Consider the following 14817-nt stretch of genomic DNA (forward strand, 5'->3'; position numbering starts at 1 on the left):
TTTATCAACCTGCCTGAAAAACGTTTACATTCATAATGACACCCCATGCACAGGTAGGAGACTCCCACATGCACATGCTTCCCATGCTTTTTCTTTGCGTGTGGTGATAACGTGAAATGATGCTGCATACACAAGATGAATGTCATTGTAATGTTCCTCATTCTGTTTTCTTTCTATCAGACTTCAAAGTTCAGGTTGCCCTACTTTTTTTGAAGAGTACATAACGATCCCTTCAGCTTTCTCAGGTGTTGCGAACTACTAACAGAATGTTGACTTGATTGTAGAGCCTATAAGTTAGTCTAATGTGAGGTGAGGTGAAATGGGGTTTAACATCATACGTAAAAATGTTTCAATCATATGATGATGTGCATGTGTGTGTGTGTGTGTGTGTGTGTGCATGCATGTGTGTGCATGCATGTGTGTGTGTGTGTGTGTGTGTGTGTGTGTGTGTGTGTGTGTGTGTGTGTGTGTGTGTGTGTGTGTGTGGCTGCTTCCTAGCTGGACATATAGTGCTTGGTCACTGAGATACCATGCTGCAGTTAAGCATGAATACCCCACGCAGACACATTATACCAACTCCGAGCTGACCAGTCCTTGTTGTACCCATTAATGCTGAGCGCCAGACAGGGATCAATAAGTACCATACTTTAAAGTCTTTTGATATGACTCGGCTGGGTATCAAACCTGCAACCTTACTCTCTTGGGCGGACGCTCTAACCACTACACCACACAGGTAGCTCTAATGCCATAAAGTGCTTGACATCAGACGTGTAATTCCATATACAATTACTGGTGTGATACTCATGCATATGAGTATTCATATCATATTTAAATGCAAAATTGAATGTTATGACTTTGAATAAGTGTGGAGATCATTCAAACGGAATGACGTAGATAAAAAATGAACCTGGGTTCAAAACTGACTTTGATTTGGTTTGGTTTGGTTCTTGTTAAATACTGCAATCGACAATATTCCAGCTATATCTGCAATCTGCAATTAATCGAGTCTCTACCAGACATTCAAGTGATCAACATCATGAGCACCAATCTACGCAATGGGGATCCAAAGATGTGTCAACTAAGTCAGCAAGCCTTACGACAAGAATGACCAGATAACAGATCGAATCTAGAATTCCCCTTGGATTTATTTTGGTGCTCCAAAGCGGTGTTCTCACTTTTCATGCAACATGAAAAGGAGGCTCCCTAAGGGTGGTCTCTATAGCATGTTTGTTATTTCTGTACGCAGTTAATCAAATTATATTTCATCAGTACATCAACAGAACTATCTGGAATTCAGTTACACAACAAAAGAAAAGACAAATCAGTTAGAAAGTAAATGCAATATTTAATAGTTGTAAGTGATAAGTGCAGAACAAATATATATTTAAAAGAATGTCAAATCTTGTCCACAAAAAGCCAAAATGCTCAAGGGAACTGTTATCTATGAATAATCTAAAACCATTAAATGTCCAAAATATCTGAAATGTCCGAAAGGTCCTAAAATGTAAACAGTCACTAAACATATTATATTTATGATTCAATGCTATTAATTATTATATTACATTGCTTCAAATGCAGCAAGATGTCACTCTATGCATCCAACTTTAACACACTCAAGAATTCAAACAGTTTGAAGACGCCGCTCTGAGCGTCCATCTCAAACGTACTCCTCACAGATCCAAATAACTGCAAGATGTCACTGTAGGCATCCATCATAAACACACTCAAGAGTCCAAACAATTGCAAGATGTCACTCTAAGCATCCATCTTAATCACACTCCACAAGAATCCAAACAATTGCTTGATGTCACTCTCAGCATCCATCTTAAACACTCTCCTCAATAATCCAAACAATTGCAAGATGTCACTCTCAGCATCCATCTTTAACACACTCCACAAGAATCCAAGCAGTTGCAAGATGTCACTCTAAGCATCCATCTTAAACACACTCTTCAAGAATCCAAACAATTGCAAGATGTCACTCTAGGCATCCATCTTAAACACACTCCACATGTATCTAAACAATTACAAGATGTCACTTTCAGCATTCATCTTAAACACACTCCTCAAGAATCCAAACAATTGAATGATGTCACTCTCAGTGTCCATCTTAAACACACTCCTCAATACTCCAAACAATGTTGCAAGATGTCACTTTCAGCGTCCATCTTAAACATCTCTCTCAAGAATCTAAATAATTGCAAGATGTCACTCTAAGCGTCCATCTTGGCACGGAACACTCTCCTCAAGAATCCAGACATGCGTGACAGAAAGACTCGAACTGGGGACTGGGTCGGGGTGTCATCATCATCAAGGTTGACGTCAACGAAGTGGGGGACATCACGGAGGACGGGGGTAGAGAGTGGGGCAGGGAGAGAGGTGGAAGGGGTGGGCAGCTCAGACAGGGGTTCAAGGATGGTCATGTATCTCCCAGTAGGATGCTGACAGGGGGTGGGGGGAAGAAAAGGACAGGTAGAGAGTCACAGAGGGTGAAAGTGGAGAAAAAAGGTAGATGTTACAAATGGACTGATAGTCATACTCATATTATGAAAGCAATGTGATTTACGTGTATATACAGCATACACACATATATAGTGTCCAAATCAACAGTGCTAATAAATGATACAATAAAATAAACTCTATGAAATAACTGATTCCCTAAGACACCCACTTGGCGAGGAGGGGCCCAGATGTCAAAGTTCAGAGGGAACCTGATCACGAGGTCAAGGGCTGTGGGAAAAGAACGAATGAGAGTCTGAGAAATAACCAAACATCAAACAGAATCTGACAGTATCAAACCTTCAACATCAAATGGCTTCATTTAATTCTAACTGATCATTAGTGAACATCAAAATGACTAACTCCCAATATGTAGTTATGACATTTTAACTCTTCATCTGGTTTTAGCAATATTTATTTTTCTCTGATTACATATCTGTATATTCTGACATAGGACGGGGTTTATGGGGATTGGCAAAAGGGCAAAATTGTATATGTTACTGTCAAATGCTATCCCCTCATAAAATAGCACAGACATACTGAGATGTCACATGCTAACTAAAGAAAACAAAACACATCCACGACGTTGATGATGGGTACCAAGTGATGTTTGGTGGACTTAAACTGACAATAATGGAACAGTTTTTATGTTAAATATCGTTGTTAGATTATATATTTTTAGTGAATCAGTTTGTTTCTTGAATATATCTGTGGACTGATGTTGCTAGATTATTACATTTAATATAATTAAATCAGCTATCCCTGTACAGAACAATTTTGACATCAAATCCTTTGACATAGAAGTATTTGTTTTGTCTCAAATGATTACAACGAGGACACACAAGAAAAGTAACGGAATGGAATGGCCATAAGGACAGGCGGGTTTTCGGCTAAATGCCCATCAATAAAGTGAGAGTTCAGACCGCTACAACCAAGACAGATTTGGAAAATATTTTCCGACATTGGCATGATCTGAAGTTAGCATACTTTTTTAAGTTTTTGGACTCATTTTGGTATAACCCTTTAATTTACATATATACCCTTATTTAGCTTCTGTATGAAAGTGTTTAGTTTATTTGATTCCACTTTTAACAAACTATGTAAAACTGCATATACGAAGGCAAGTTTGGTGAATGTTAAGATAAGATTACCCCAAACTTTAAATGAGTTAATGATGAGGGGGATGTGTATTGACTGTTTGTATAAAACCAAACCATGCCCACATAACTGCATGGGCCACCAATGCCACTGTATACAACATTTCGCAATAAATTGTGTTGAAGCATGTCGACATTATTGAAGCGTTCCAGATATGAAGATTGGCCATTATGACTGAGTAACCCATTCTATGTGGTTTTAGAAGCACTCGTAAAAGCATCATAACAGGCGCCACTGTTCACATACTGCTGACTGATAACTAGACTTGCAGAATTCTCAGAGAGTATAATTAGTTTAAATGGTTAGTTTACATCTAAATAATGTAAGAAACTGGCAATAGGCATACACATTTGCACTGGAACTCCCATGTTGATGTCATTATGCCTAACATGGGCAGTCCTGTCAAGAATATACATTTTGGGACTGCATGTTTTGCAAATATTTTATTTTTTATTTTTTTGGTTATTTGTTTCATCTCATTAAGAACAAATTTTGAATACCACAGTGATCGCCTATGAAAAACGTTACCTAATAACTATCTGCATTTTTGCATGATTACTTTGATCAAGCCAAGCCTTGGTTTATGGATATAATGACACCTGGTTCAGTGATTGTGATTTACACAGGGTAACACAAAAACAGCCACTGCAACTGGAGGGCATTTTTATCCTGTAAAAGCATATCTTTACAAGGTTTGCTCACTAGTGGACCTATTCAGGTCAAATCCTTGGCAATTTGGGTCATGTAAGGTTAACACGTCAAAATTCAGGCCTGTTCAGGTCAGTGCGAACCCTGCAAAATATTTGCACGGGTATCCATAAAGTGAAACCTCAACAACCACCAGTCATGAGCGTAAACTGTTTAAGTATTGTATAGCTGTGTGAAGTGGATGTTGTATTCCTATTGTCTGTAAATACTCTGAAAGCGGAAAGACCTCAATTAATGTGAAACAGGACAAGTCAATTTTTTATGGTAACTGACAGAATATTCTGGAAGTTTCTTCATTTTCCTAGATGAGGATGAATAAAGTAAAGAAGTCATTAACGAATGAAAAATGACAACACCTTGCGTGTAGGAGTTCATGGTTACAATATCTGGTGATGAGCAGATCGTGAGGCAAATGTCAACAGAAATTCAGCAATATCACAGGGTTATGATAGCGTCAAAATGGCGGCATCAGAAGTGAAACTGTCGTCATAGCGACGTCATAAATCTCGCGAGATCGTCACAGCATTATGTGAAGTTAACAACTGGTTTCATCCGTACCTTGCGTTAGTCAGGATCCGCGTCTCGTTTCTGCTTGTATTGGGTTACACAAATGAATCTAATACACAACACATGTAGAGAGACGTTCCTCAAAAATAATAAAACTATGCATGAGTGTCATCATAATGTTTAACCTGTTGACAAACGTGCCATATCGTGACATACAGACAAAAAGCAACAAGCAGCCATCGGTTGTATAGACCAACCCCTGAAAATGAACTGACAAACACAAAGTACTCGGTCATTCAGTTTCTTGTGAAGTTATGTGCCCTTCTGGCGCGTCCAAGACACAGGTGCACCCTGTTCTCACGCTCCATGTCAAGTTCATTAAGAGAGCTTGCGGAATTCCATTCCTCTACTAGAGCTCTGTGAGGTCCTGAGAGATTCACTGGGTAACGTGTGTACACACGTGGAACGAGTTCCCCACAAGCATTGTCAATTGGGTCGAGGTCTGGAGAACATGCCGGCCATTCCATCCCCCGTACACCCTGCTTCCTGAGGAATTCCGCGACAATCCTGACCTTATATGAGCCCTAGCGCTGTTGTCTCAAATTACAGTTGTGGCGCCATTGTACATTGTCTGCTCGCTCCATTATTTTCAGGAATGGACCGATGTGTACCGGTTTCAATTTTAAGACCTTGATAGTTCGTACTCTATTTGGATAATATAATTACCAATACTTTTAATTGAATTTAAGTTGGGTAATATCCTCCAAACTCTACATTCCTTAAAAATAATGTGTCTCGGTTCCTCCGGGCCTCGGCTTTATTATTTTTCACGAATGGAGGGTGACTTGGGGCATTACTCTCTACGTAAGCGGTTCGACCATAAAAGCCATGCATAGGTTGCAGGTACGGTACTGCCATAGGAGCCAGAATCACGGAGGATTACCGTCGACCACATGCAGTGGAGTACGTTCATCAGGACTTATCCCTGCCCAAACCATGGCCGTTCCCTCGCTTGGTTCCCTTTTATGCGTGACCACAACTGCATCTGTGATTCGCTCTCCATTGCGACGATAAATTCTCCCCCGACCATAATGGAAAGACAAATTGAATCTGCTATCAACTATGAAGAGCACACGAGACAATGGACGTTGATTCCAGCGGCCATGATGTCTACTCCATCTCAGACGCACCTGCCTGTGACGAAGTGTTAGTGGTAGACGAACTGCCTATATACCGAAGTCCGACTGCCTGTAAACGTCAACGAACGGTGTTCCTTGACATCCTTACATTGAACACTGTAGTGTTCAGTCTGAAGATCTGCTCTGTTAAAGAATCGGTTATGCAACACAGTTTTAATCATGCATCTTTTATCTCGGACTGTTGTGACTCTGGGGCGACCTGGTCGACGTGCATATTCCACAGAGCCATTGCCTTGAAATCTCTGCCACAATCTACCAATAGCACTCTGACTCGGAGCACTCTGACTAAAGCTGACAGCAACCTGCCGGTGAGTTGGACCAGATTCCAAAAGTCCATAGCATGTCACCTTTCAGCAAGAGTAAGAAAACGTACAGTTTATACTGCGATTTCAAACAGGGACCTGAACAGTGAACGAAAGTACAAAAGTATCAATGCATATTCACTGACCTCTACTTTACCTGGATTTAGCTACTTGAACGTGCAAATCACTGACATTAAGTGACAGGTGGATTTTCATACTGACAATTTGAATGAAAAATGTGTTATTTGTAACAGAAGAACGCAATACTGGCATTTCAGAGGGGGATACGTTTTTCATACTGTAAGGAAATAGTGTTACCAATAGCTTTTCCCTTCATAAATGACACAGAGTATACACCAGTTTATACAAGAGATATTTAGCATGTTTCAAACACAACGAACGAATTAAATGCAGACCCATTCACTTTGGTTGACTGTAAGTTACAAACACTGGACCTGTGCATAAGATGCTATCAGTGAGTGAGTGAGTTTAGTTTTATTATCCATATTCCAGCTATATGGCGGCGGTCTGTAAGTAGTCATTTCTGGACCAGACAATCCAGTGATCAAGAGCATGAGCATCGATCTGTGTAATTAACATTAGAGTCCACCAAGTCAGCGAGACTGATCATCCGCTCCCGTTTTTCATACCTGACGACAATCACAGTCGCCTTTTATGGCAAACATATGGGTTTTTGCCCACGCATTTATGGGTTGCTGAAGACCTATTCTACACCGGACCTTCACGGGTCTGCTATCAGTGAAACGTGAGTGGTAATGTTATATACAAACTATTTTACATGCAGTAATGTTCAGAATGTCAAACCAGACAAATATAAATGTATTGCACGATGGCTTAGTGGTTACCACACTAGCCTTGTGGTCTAAAAAAGTGCTAGGGTTCTAAATCCAGTGGAATGCTATAAACGTTTGTAAATTTAATCAATAAATACATAGACTCACTTCCAATGTTTATGATCACATGACCTAACCCGTGCACAAAAACATCATGCAAAGGCTGATTCACAGTGCTATCACTGATTGTTACTTTACCTCCCTACACGGAAGGGGTGACAGTACAATACCTGTACGTGTCAATGACTGACGCTTTATCTCCCCACATTTAAGGGGTGACAGTACCATACCCGTACGTGCCAGTGACTGCATCACTTCAGGATTTCCTACCAGACGATACCAACAGACCGACACACAGACAAAAGTGGGTTTGACCAAATATTCACTCACTCACACAAGTGCTAGCTACATCGAGACATTCTATACTGAGCTGTACAGGATCACACCAGTTACAGTTCGACACATTTTATTACATTTCACTGATACATGTTCTGGACAAACGCGATGCACATCAAGTGGGAAAGTCCGCTTTGACGATGGCTGATGTCTCGGGTGACTGCCTATCTTCAACCTGTGAACAGAAACTTCACTCATAAATGTTTCTGATCAAAGCAAGGTCAATACATGTTCCCGACTGTATCATAAGTGTCTATGTGTCACTGTCATTCGAAATATATCATTTCTAGAGACCTGTTTTATTCAGTATGTGTAATGTACTATGAACACTGTCCCTTCAATGTTCTCTCTCAGGAAACTGTGGACATATTTTGAAATGATCACCTAAATTATTACGATTATAAGTTAATGCACACCTTTAACCAGGTATTACTATTACAGGATATTTATGTAGCGCACACGTCCATGCAACTAGCTCTTCTACGTACATTCACACACTGTTCCATCAACATTTCAACAATCGTAACAATACCAATTCCTCAAGGCACTGGTATTGTTACGATTGTTGACATGTTGGTGGAACAGTGCGTAAGGGTACATATCTCAACTGACTTCTACTATTGGTATTCCTCCTGATGTTTGGGGGTATTCGCGTGTGGGATATTGACCAATGTGGTCGCCACAACTCTCCAGTAGCACTACTACCTTAACAAAATGGAATTGTGGAGAAATATAACTCAAGAACTCCAGTGACAAAATGTATAAAACTGCTGTGACGTCATGGCCATGATGGGCCTTTGCTCAGACAGGCAAATCATGTTGTCACTGCTCGAGGCATTACTGCAAAATATTTACTCCCCACACCTCACAGACGTGTAATATTCAGGGGAGACTACAGCATCGGCTACCGACAGTATTGCATTCGCATACCAAGTCCTAGCATGGTACCATTAGCCCTTAAATCTTCATATACCACACTCACTCACTAACACGTAGGCAGAACGACGATGGCGTGTCAAGATGTTTGTCGCAGTTACAGAGGACGTCTAGGGCAGCAAGTGCATCTAGGACATAGCACCAGCTACTCAAATTCTAGCATTGCACTTCTATCATGTTATAGGTGAAAAGGTGACCGCGGGTTTTATCGGAGTAGTGCAATGGCATTACTTAATCTATATAGTTTCGGACGGTGGCGTGGTCTAGTCTATAAGTAGTGTTCGCTAGTCACACTGAAGACTCGTGGTCAGCGTGTGACACCCATTTCCCCTAATGTTGGTGGAATATATAACAATACGACCAACAAAAACAAGAAATCAGCTAGAAAGTAAAAGCAATATTTAACAGTTATAGCTGGTAAGTGTAGAATATAATTTATGTTCTAAATTCTTGGTTGAAAAAAAAGCCAAAATTTGCAAGGGAAAACAGAATAATCCCAAACCACTAAAATCCAGAACATCCAAAAAAAATGGAAGGTCCGGAAGGTAAAGAAAAAGTACGAAGTCGCATACCATGTTGTATTTAGGCATCAATGCAATTACATATTACATGACACAGCCTCCAAAGTGGCAAGATGTCACTCTCAGCATCCATCTTTAATACACTCCACAAGAATCCGAAACAGTTGCAAGTAGTCACTCTCAGCGTCCATCTTAAACACACTCCTCAAGAATCCAAACAACTGCAAGATGTCACTCTAAGCGTCCATCTTAAACACTCTCCTAAAAAATCCAAGCAACTGCAAGATGTCACTCTAAGAGTCCATCATAAACACTCTCCTCAAAAATCCAAACAGTTGCAAGTAGTCACTCTAAGCGTCCATCTTAAACACTCTCCTCAAGAATCCAAACAGTTGCAAGATGTCAGACACTCTCAGCATCCATCTTAAACACACTCCTCAAGAATCCAAACAATCGCAAGCTGTCACTCTAGGCATCCATCCTAACCACACTGCACAATAATCCAAGTAATTGCAAGATGTCACTCTCAGCCTTTGTCTTAAACACACTCCTCAATAATCCAAGTAATTGCAAGATGTCACTCTAAGCGTCCATCTTAAACACATTTCTCAATAATCCAAGTAATTGCAAGATGTCACGCTAAGCATCCATCTTAAACACACTCCACAAGATTCTAAATAATTGCATGTCACTCTAGGCATCCATCTTAAACACACTCCACAAGAATCCAAACAATTTCAAGATGTCACTCTAGGCATCCATCTTGGCACGGAACACTCTCCTCAAGAATCCAGACACACGTGACAGGAAGACTCGAACTGGGGACTGGGTCGGGGTGTCGTCATCATCAAGGTTGATGTCAACGAAATGGGGGGCATCACGGAGGACGGGGGTGAAGAGAGGGGCAGGGAGAGAGGTGGGAGGGGTGGGCAGCTCAGACAGGGGTTCAAGGATGGTCATGTATCTCCCAGTAGGACGCTGACAGGGAGGGAGAAAAGGACAAGTAGACAGTGACAGATGGTGAAAGTACAGAAAAAGGGCATAGAGTCTTAATCACCATGTAAGGAAAACGTGATTTAGATATGGGATACATACTCAAAAATAACATTGTGAATAGTGTTCAAATGAATGGCAATGTGTTGGTGTGGCTTTGTGCTAGTAACTGATACAATGGCTAGGCCCATACACAAAATAAAAGACACACACTAATTCAGTTTTACAATACGAAATACTAGTAACTTATTCCCTAGAACACCCACTTGGCGAGGAGGGGCCCAGATGTCAAAGTTCAAAGGAAACCTGATCACAAGGTCAAGAGCTGTGGGAAAAAAAAGGAAAGAAAATCTGTTAAATAATCGAACGGCAAACAGAACTTGACTGTATCAAATCGTCAACAAGTGACTTTCCCCAGCATGATGTATACCACTGTTTATCATTTTATTCATATAGTTGTGCATTTAACTTATTTTTATTTTAACAAGCATTTTCAGTGGAAATCTGACCTTTATTAATTACATTATATCAGTGTATCATTGCATAAAAGAACATGTTTAATTGATGTTAGGTTTAGCTAACTCCTATCCCTCAATAAGCTCATGATGCAATGAGACCTATTCTATTAATTATGAACTTCGGTATATATACGTTTGGCACAACCGGGTCTAGATCAGAAAGCACATGTTCGAAGCCTTTTAACCCACACTGTTGATTTGATTACATGCCACAGTTTATGGATAACAATCTTTCATTACGTTTTTTCTGCCTTTTATTACCTTTCAGAGGTAATTCTTGGTCCATCATCAGAAGAATGGTGAATCAGCATTCACCCGATGAAGGAGCAAGAACTAGCTCTGACACGTGGTTTAGAAAATGAAAAGAAACTGTTATCCATAAAACGTGTCATGTATTCATGTTTGTTCAACTTCTAAATGCCTTTCAAAAACCTATTGATTCACTCTCTGACTATGAGTGATATTTGTATCTTTTTGTGTTATAAATAATTGAATTAATAACTATTTTTTGTTGCAGCAACAAATACTGAAGATATCTGAAGATCTTTGAGAACAGACGGAAAGAGTGGAAGAGAAATGTGAGACCTGATGGTGTTGTTTGATTTTTGTTTTGTTTATAGTTACACTCAGCAATTTTTAGGTCGGTTTGGGGGTTAGTGTTTTGATGAATAGTGACTTCCGTCTGTGAGTACCAGTGACTCTATTCTATGCAATAGTGAATATTTATCATAATATGACTTGGTGAGGCTTATTGTCATCAGGAATGTTTTCTTGATACATAGATTTGTAGCCTTTACAATCCTCACCAAATAAGCGGACGGGAAATCAGAGATGCTTATATCGTATTGCTTTGTTCACTTCACGACCCGTCCCTATACTTAACTATGACGTACTGTTGTACACATGTATTATACCGACTCCTTCGGTTGCGTGTCTTAACATTCGTATTTTCCACAGACTGTTCAGCCGGGTCAACCTAGTTATCGAAGCACCCGTACAATCCCCATGCTACTTATTCAAGTGGCTGTTGCCGAACTTTTGGCAGACAGTGGACAAAAGGAACACTTCTGTTTTTAGTAAGACCTTGAACATTATAGCTGGTAGCAATTTCACAACGAGGCACAAAAAGAATGACAACCCCAATCATCATCAGTATTAGTTTGATGTGTACAAACTGCATATTCTGATGTATACTGCGGGAACAAGAACTGGTTTATGGGTCGGTTGAAACTCATTTAGTTTGAACTATAAGTTAGTACATTTGGCTACAGGTCTGTGGCTCCTGCATAAATACCAGTCACGCACTTATACTGGAAACAGTTTAGTATTTACTATTGCGGGAAACACAGTTGATAATGGGACGGGCACAACTGTATATGCATAAACACTAGTTATGAGCGAAAACTGCTTATTTATTATGCAGTTGTGTGAAGAAGGTGTCATTCCTCTTGCTCACAAACATACTGAAAGGTTAAAATGCCATAAGCAACAAAAATTATAAACAAATTAATAACCGCACTGGTCAGTCTTCCATAGTAGTCGGCAGGCTGTTCTGTTTCCCTACATCAGGATGAAATAAGTAAATAAGTCATAAAAGAAAGCAAAGATGGCAAAAATTAACTATTGTAGAAATAAAGAAATACCTTGGGTGTAGGAGTTCATAGTGAAAACAACTGGTGATGAGCAGATCGTGAGGCAAATGTCAACAGAAATTCAGCAATATCACAGAGGTATGATAGCGTCAAAATGGCGGTATCAGAAGTGAAACTGTCGTCATAGCGACGTCATAAATCTCGCGAGATCGTCACAGCATTACGAGACGTTGCTTACCTGATTCGGTGTCGGAGCGTTGCAACCAGGGAACCAGGGCCTAGCTTTTCGAAGCTCTCTTAGCGCTAAGATAGTCGTAACTTAATGTTAATATATGACACTTACGATTATCTTAACGCTAAGAGAGCTTCATCAGTGCATAGAAAGAACCACTCAAACAAGTGCCCGATATCGCACAACCTATAGGATTCACACATTGTACCGATGGAGGAATCGAACCCGGTCTGACGTACGAACGCTTTAACAACTTGCCTACGACCACCTTATGAACTATTGTCAGCAATATTCCAGTTATATGGCAGCGGTCTGTATATAATCGAGCCTAGACCAGACAATCCAGTGATCTACATCTTGGGCATCGATCTACACAGTTGGAATACGATGACATCTAACAACCAAGTCAGTGACCTGTGAAGATTCTGATAAGAAGTGATCACTGGATTGTCTGGTCCAGATCGCCGGCACACACCTGGAATATTGCCGAGGGCGGCGATAAAGAACAAACACGAATTCTATTCAAACAACTACATTACTATTTCGTGAACGTTTCCTTCAACGTTGGCTGTGTTGATGAAAATTTTGTATTGTCATTGTTATAAGCCTTCGCCATTCCGAATAACAGTACAAACTGTGCAGCACCACATTATATGGACATCGGCTTGTGTTAATACGTAGGCCGCAGTGAATGTTACCGACTAGTTCGCAGACATCAATCACCTCTTTGGTATGTATTCATGTGCATAGAACGATAACCCTTTCACTGTTTACACAAAATAAACACACTGACGATGTGAGTGCAGCTATTTTGTATATAATCTGGGGAGTGACTGGCTCTATGTACTCATATCACGTCCTGTATTTGCCCTTAACGTTTCCCCCGAGAAGCCCCAGGCCTTAAAGACCCAGAACGGTAAAATGTTGTAGCCCTGATCAGACCCTTTATTTTAGCTACAATATCAGTAATTCCCACCAAACACTAAATGTGATTACAAAGTTAAAGAGTTTAATTTAACCCTTGTGACTGACCAGTCTCCATTTTTACAACAATATCAACATTTATGTCAAGATCCACATTTCTGAAAGTTTGTAATCTAAATTGCCCTCTCGAAAATGATACTATTAGTCTTTTCACTTGCATGTAGACAACAGCTACTGATCGAGATAAAATCTAGAAATTACTGAAGGATATTTTAAAATAATAATAATAATAATAATCTTAGTTATTGGGGATGTCAAAGCTGTCGTCCATATGGACCTGCAGGAAACAAAAGTTGTGTGTCCGAGTGGTTTTCAGTCGGCTTCAAGCCTCAGGATCCACGTTAATTTTAAATGGCACTAATGCGGAGCAATTTCCGTGGACTGGTGTAAACTTTTGTTATTGTTTTTCTCCCGTGAGTACCCGGATGATATCCCAGAATTCGTGACTGGTTCGTGACATCTGCTGCGCAGTCCGTAGGCGCAACTGATAGTTTAATTATAGACAGATCAACTGAGGTGAAGTCATTTTTTACTTCATTACAAATGTATTATGAAAACAAATGAAACACTTTGAAGGTTAATCATCTGCCAGTGATGGAAATGGTAAAAAAATATTAGGACGGAAAAATAACGAAGCCAATATACGTCTCTATATTTTGCCTCATAACCCTAATTAGTTTATTGTCATATTTGTATGATTCTGAAAATTACTAGAAGAACACACGATCTGCTTATACTCATAGTAAATTTCTAACATAACAGCAACATTTATACATTGTATAGATTGCCAATGTGGATCCTATTTCACACACATACGCGATCTAGTGTCTGTTTTCTGTCATACAGATTCTGCTGAATGCTACAACAAATAAATTAAAACAAAATGCAAATAATGAATGTAAAACAGACTAATTTTATAGCAACAATGTCAGGCTACTACCTTGTTCAGGAGTGTATCCATCAATATCCACGTAAAAGAAATCGTATTCCATTCATCTGCCGCTGGTAAATAATCCTGCTCTGTGTCGCGTGTCTTACAACTGTCTCATTTGCGAAAAAGTAATACATCGTTTCACGTCTTTCGTTGGTGAAAACCAGATAAACCTCTCATTGGTCTCCCAAGATAGCACACCTGGCAACTAATTGTATGATGTCCACTATTCTAAGTAATTTAGTTAACCAATAATGAGCAATCAATCAATCAACGCTAGGGTGGTTAATTCTTTGAAGGGAGGATGTTGTTTTTGCACTCACACTTTACGACAGGGTGTTGTCATCTACACACACTGCATTTTGACAAATCCGCTAGAAGATAAAAGTAATTAATCAATCAGTGTGTTATCGGTTAATCCTTTGATCGATGTTTGCTTTTGTAACTCAGCTGATAAAACCTCTTGCATCACTTACATGCACATATT

The 14817-nt window shown here is 39.8% G+C and overlaps 2 protein-coding genes across 2 annotated transcripts; both read right to left on the reverse strand.

Annotated features, from left to right (window-relative positions):
• Positions 1-2213: 2213 nt before the first annotated feature.
• On the reverse strand, positions 2214-4740 carry LOC137282335 (uncharacterized). Its single transcript, XM_067814085.1, has 3 exons — positions 4722-4740; positions 2672-2730; positions 2214-2441 (listed from the first exon to the last, which is right to left on the reverse strand). The coding sequence occupies exons 1-3, from the start codon at positions 4738-4740 to the stop codon at positions 2214-2216; spliced, it is 306 nt and encodes a 101-aa protein (XP_067670186.1).
• Positions 4741-9830: 5090 nt separating this feature from the next.
• Positions 9831-12253, reverse strand: LOC137282346 (uncharacterized). Its single transcript, XM_067814094.1, has 3 exons — positions 12235-12253; positions 10340-10398; positions 9831-10058 (listed from the first exon to the last, which is right to left on the reverse strand). Exons 1-3 carry the CDS (start codon positions 12251-12253, stop codon positions 9831-9833), a joined length of 306 nt encoding a protein of 101 aa, XP_067670195.1.
• Between the last annotated feature and the right edge of the window lie 2564 nt (positions 12254-14817).

Source organism: Haliotis asinina, chromosome 1 (assembly GCF_037392515.1).
Source record: "Haliotis asinina isolate JCU_RB_2024 chromosome 1, JCU_Hal_asi_v2, whole genome shotgun sequence".
In the NCBI taxonomy this organism is placed as follows: Eukaryota; Metazoa; Mollusca; class Gastropoda; order Lepetellida; family Haliotidae; genus Haliotis; species Haliotis asinina.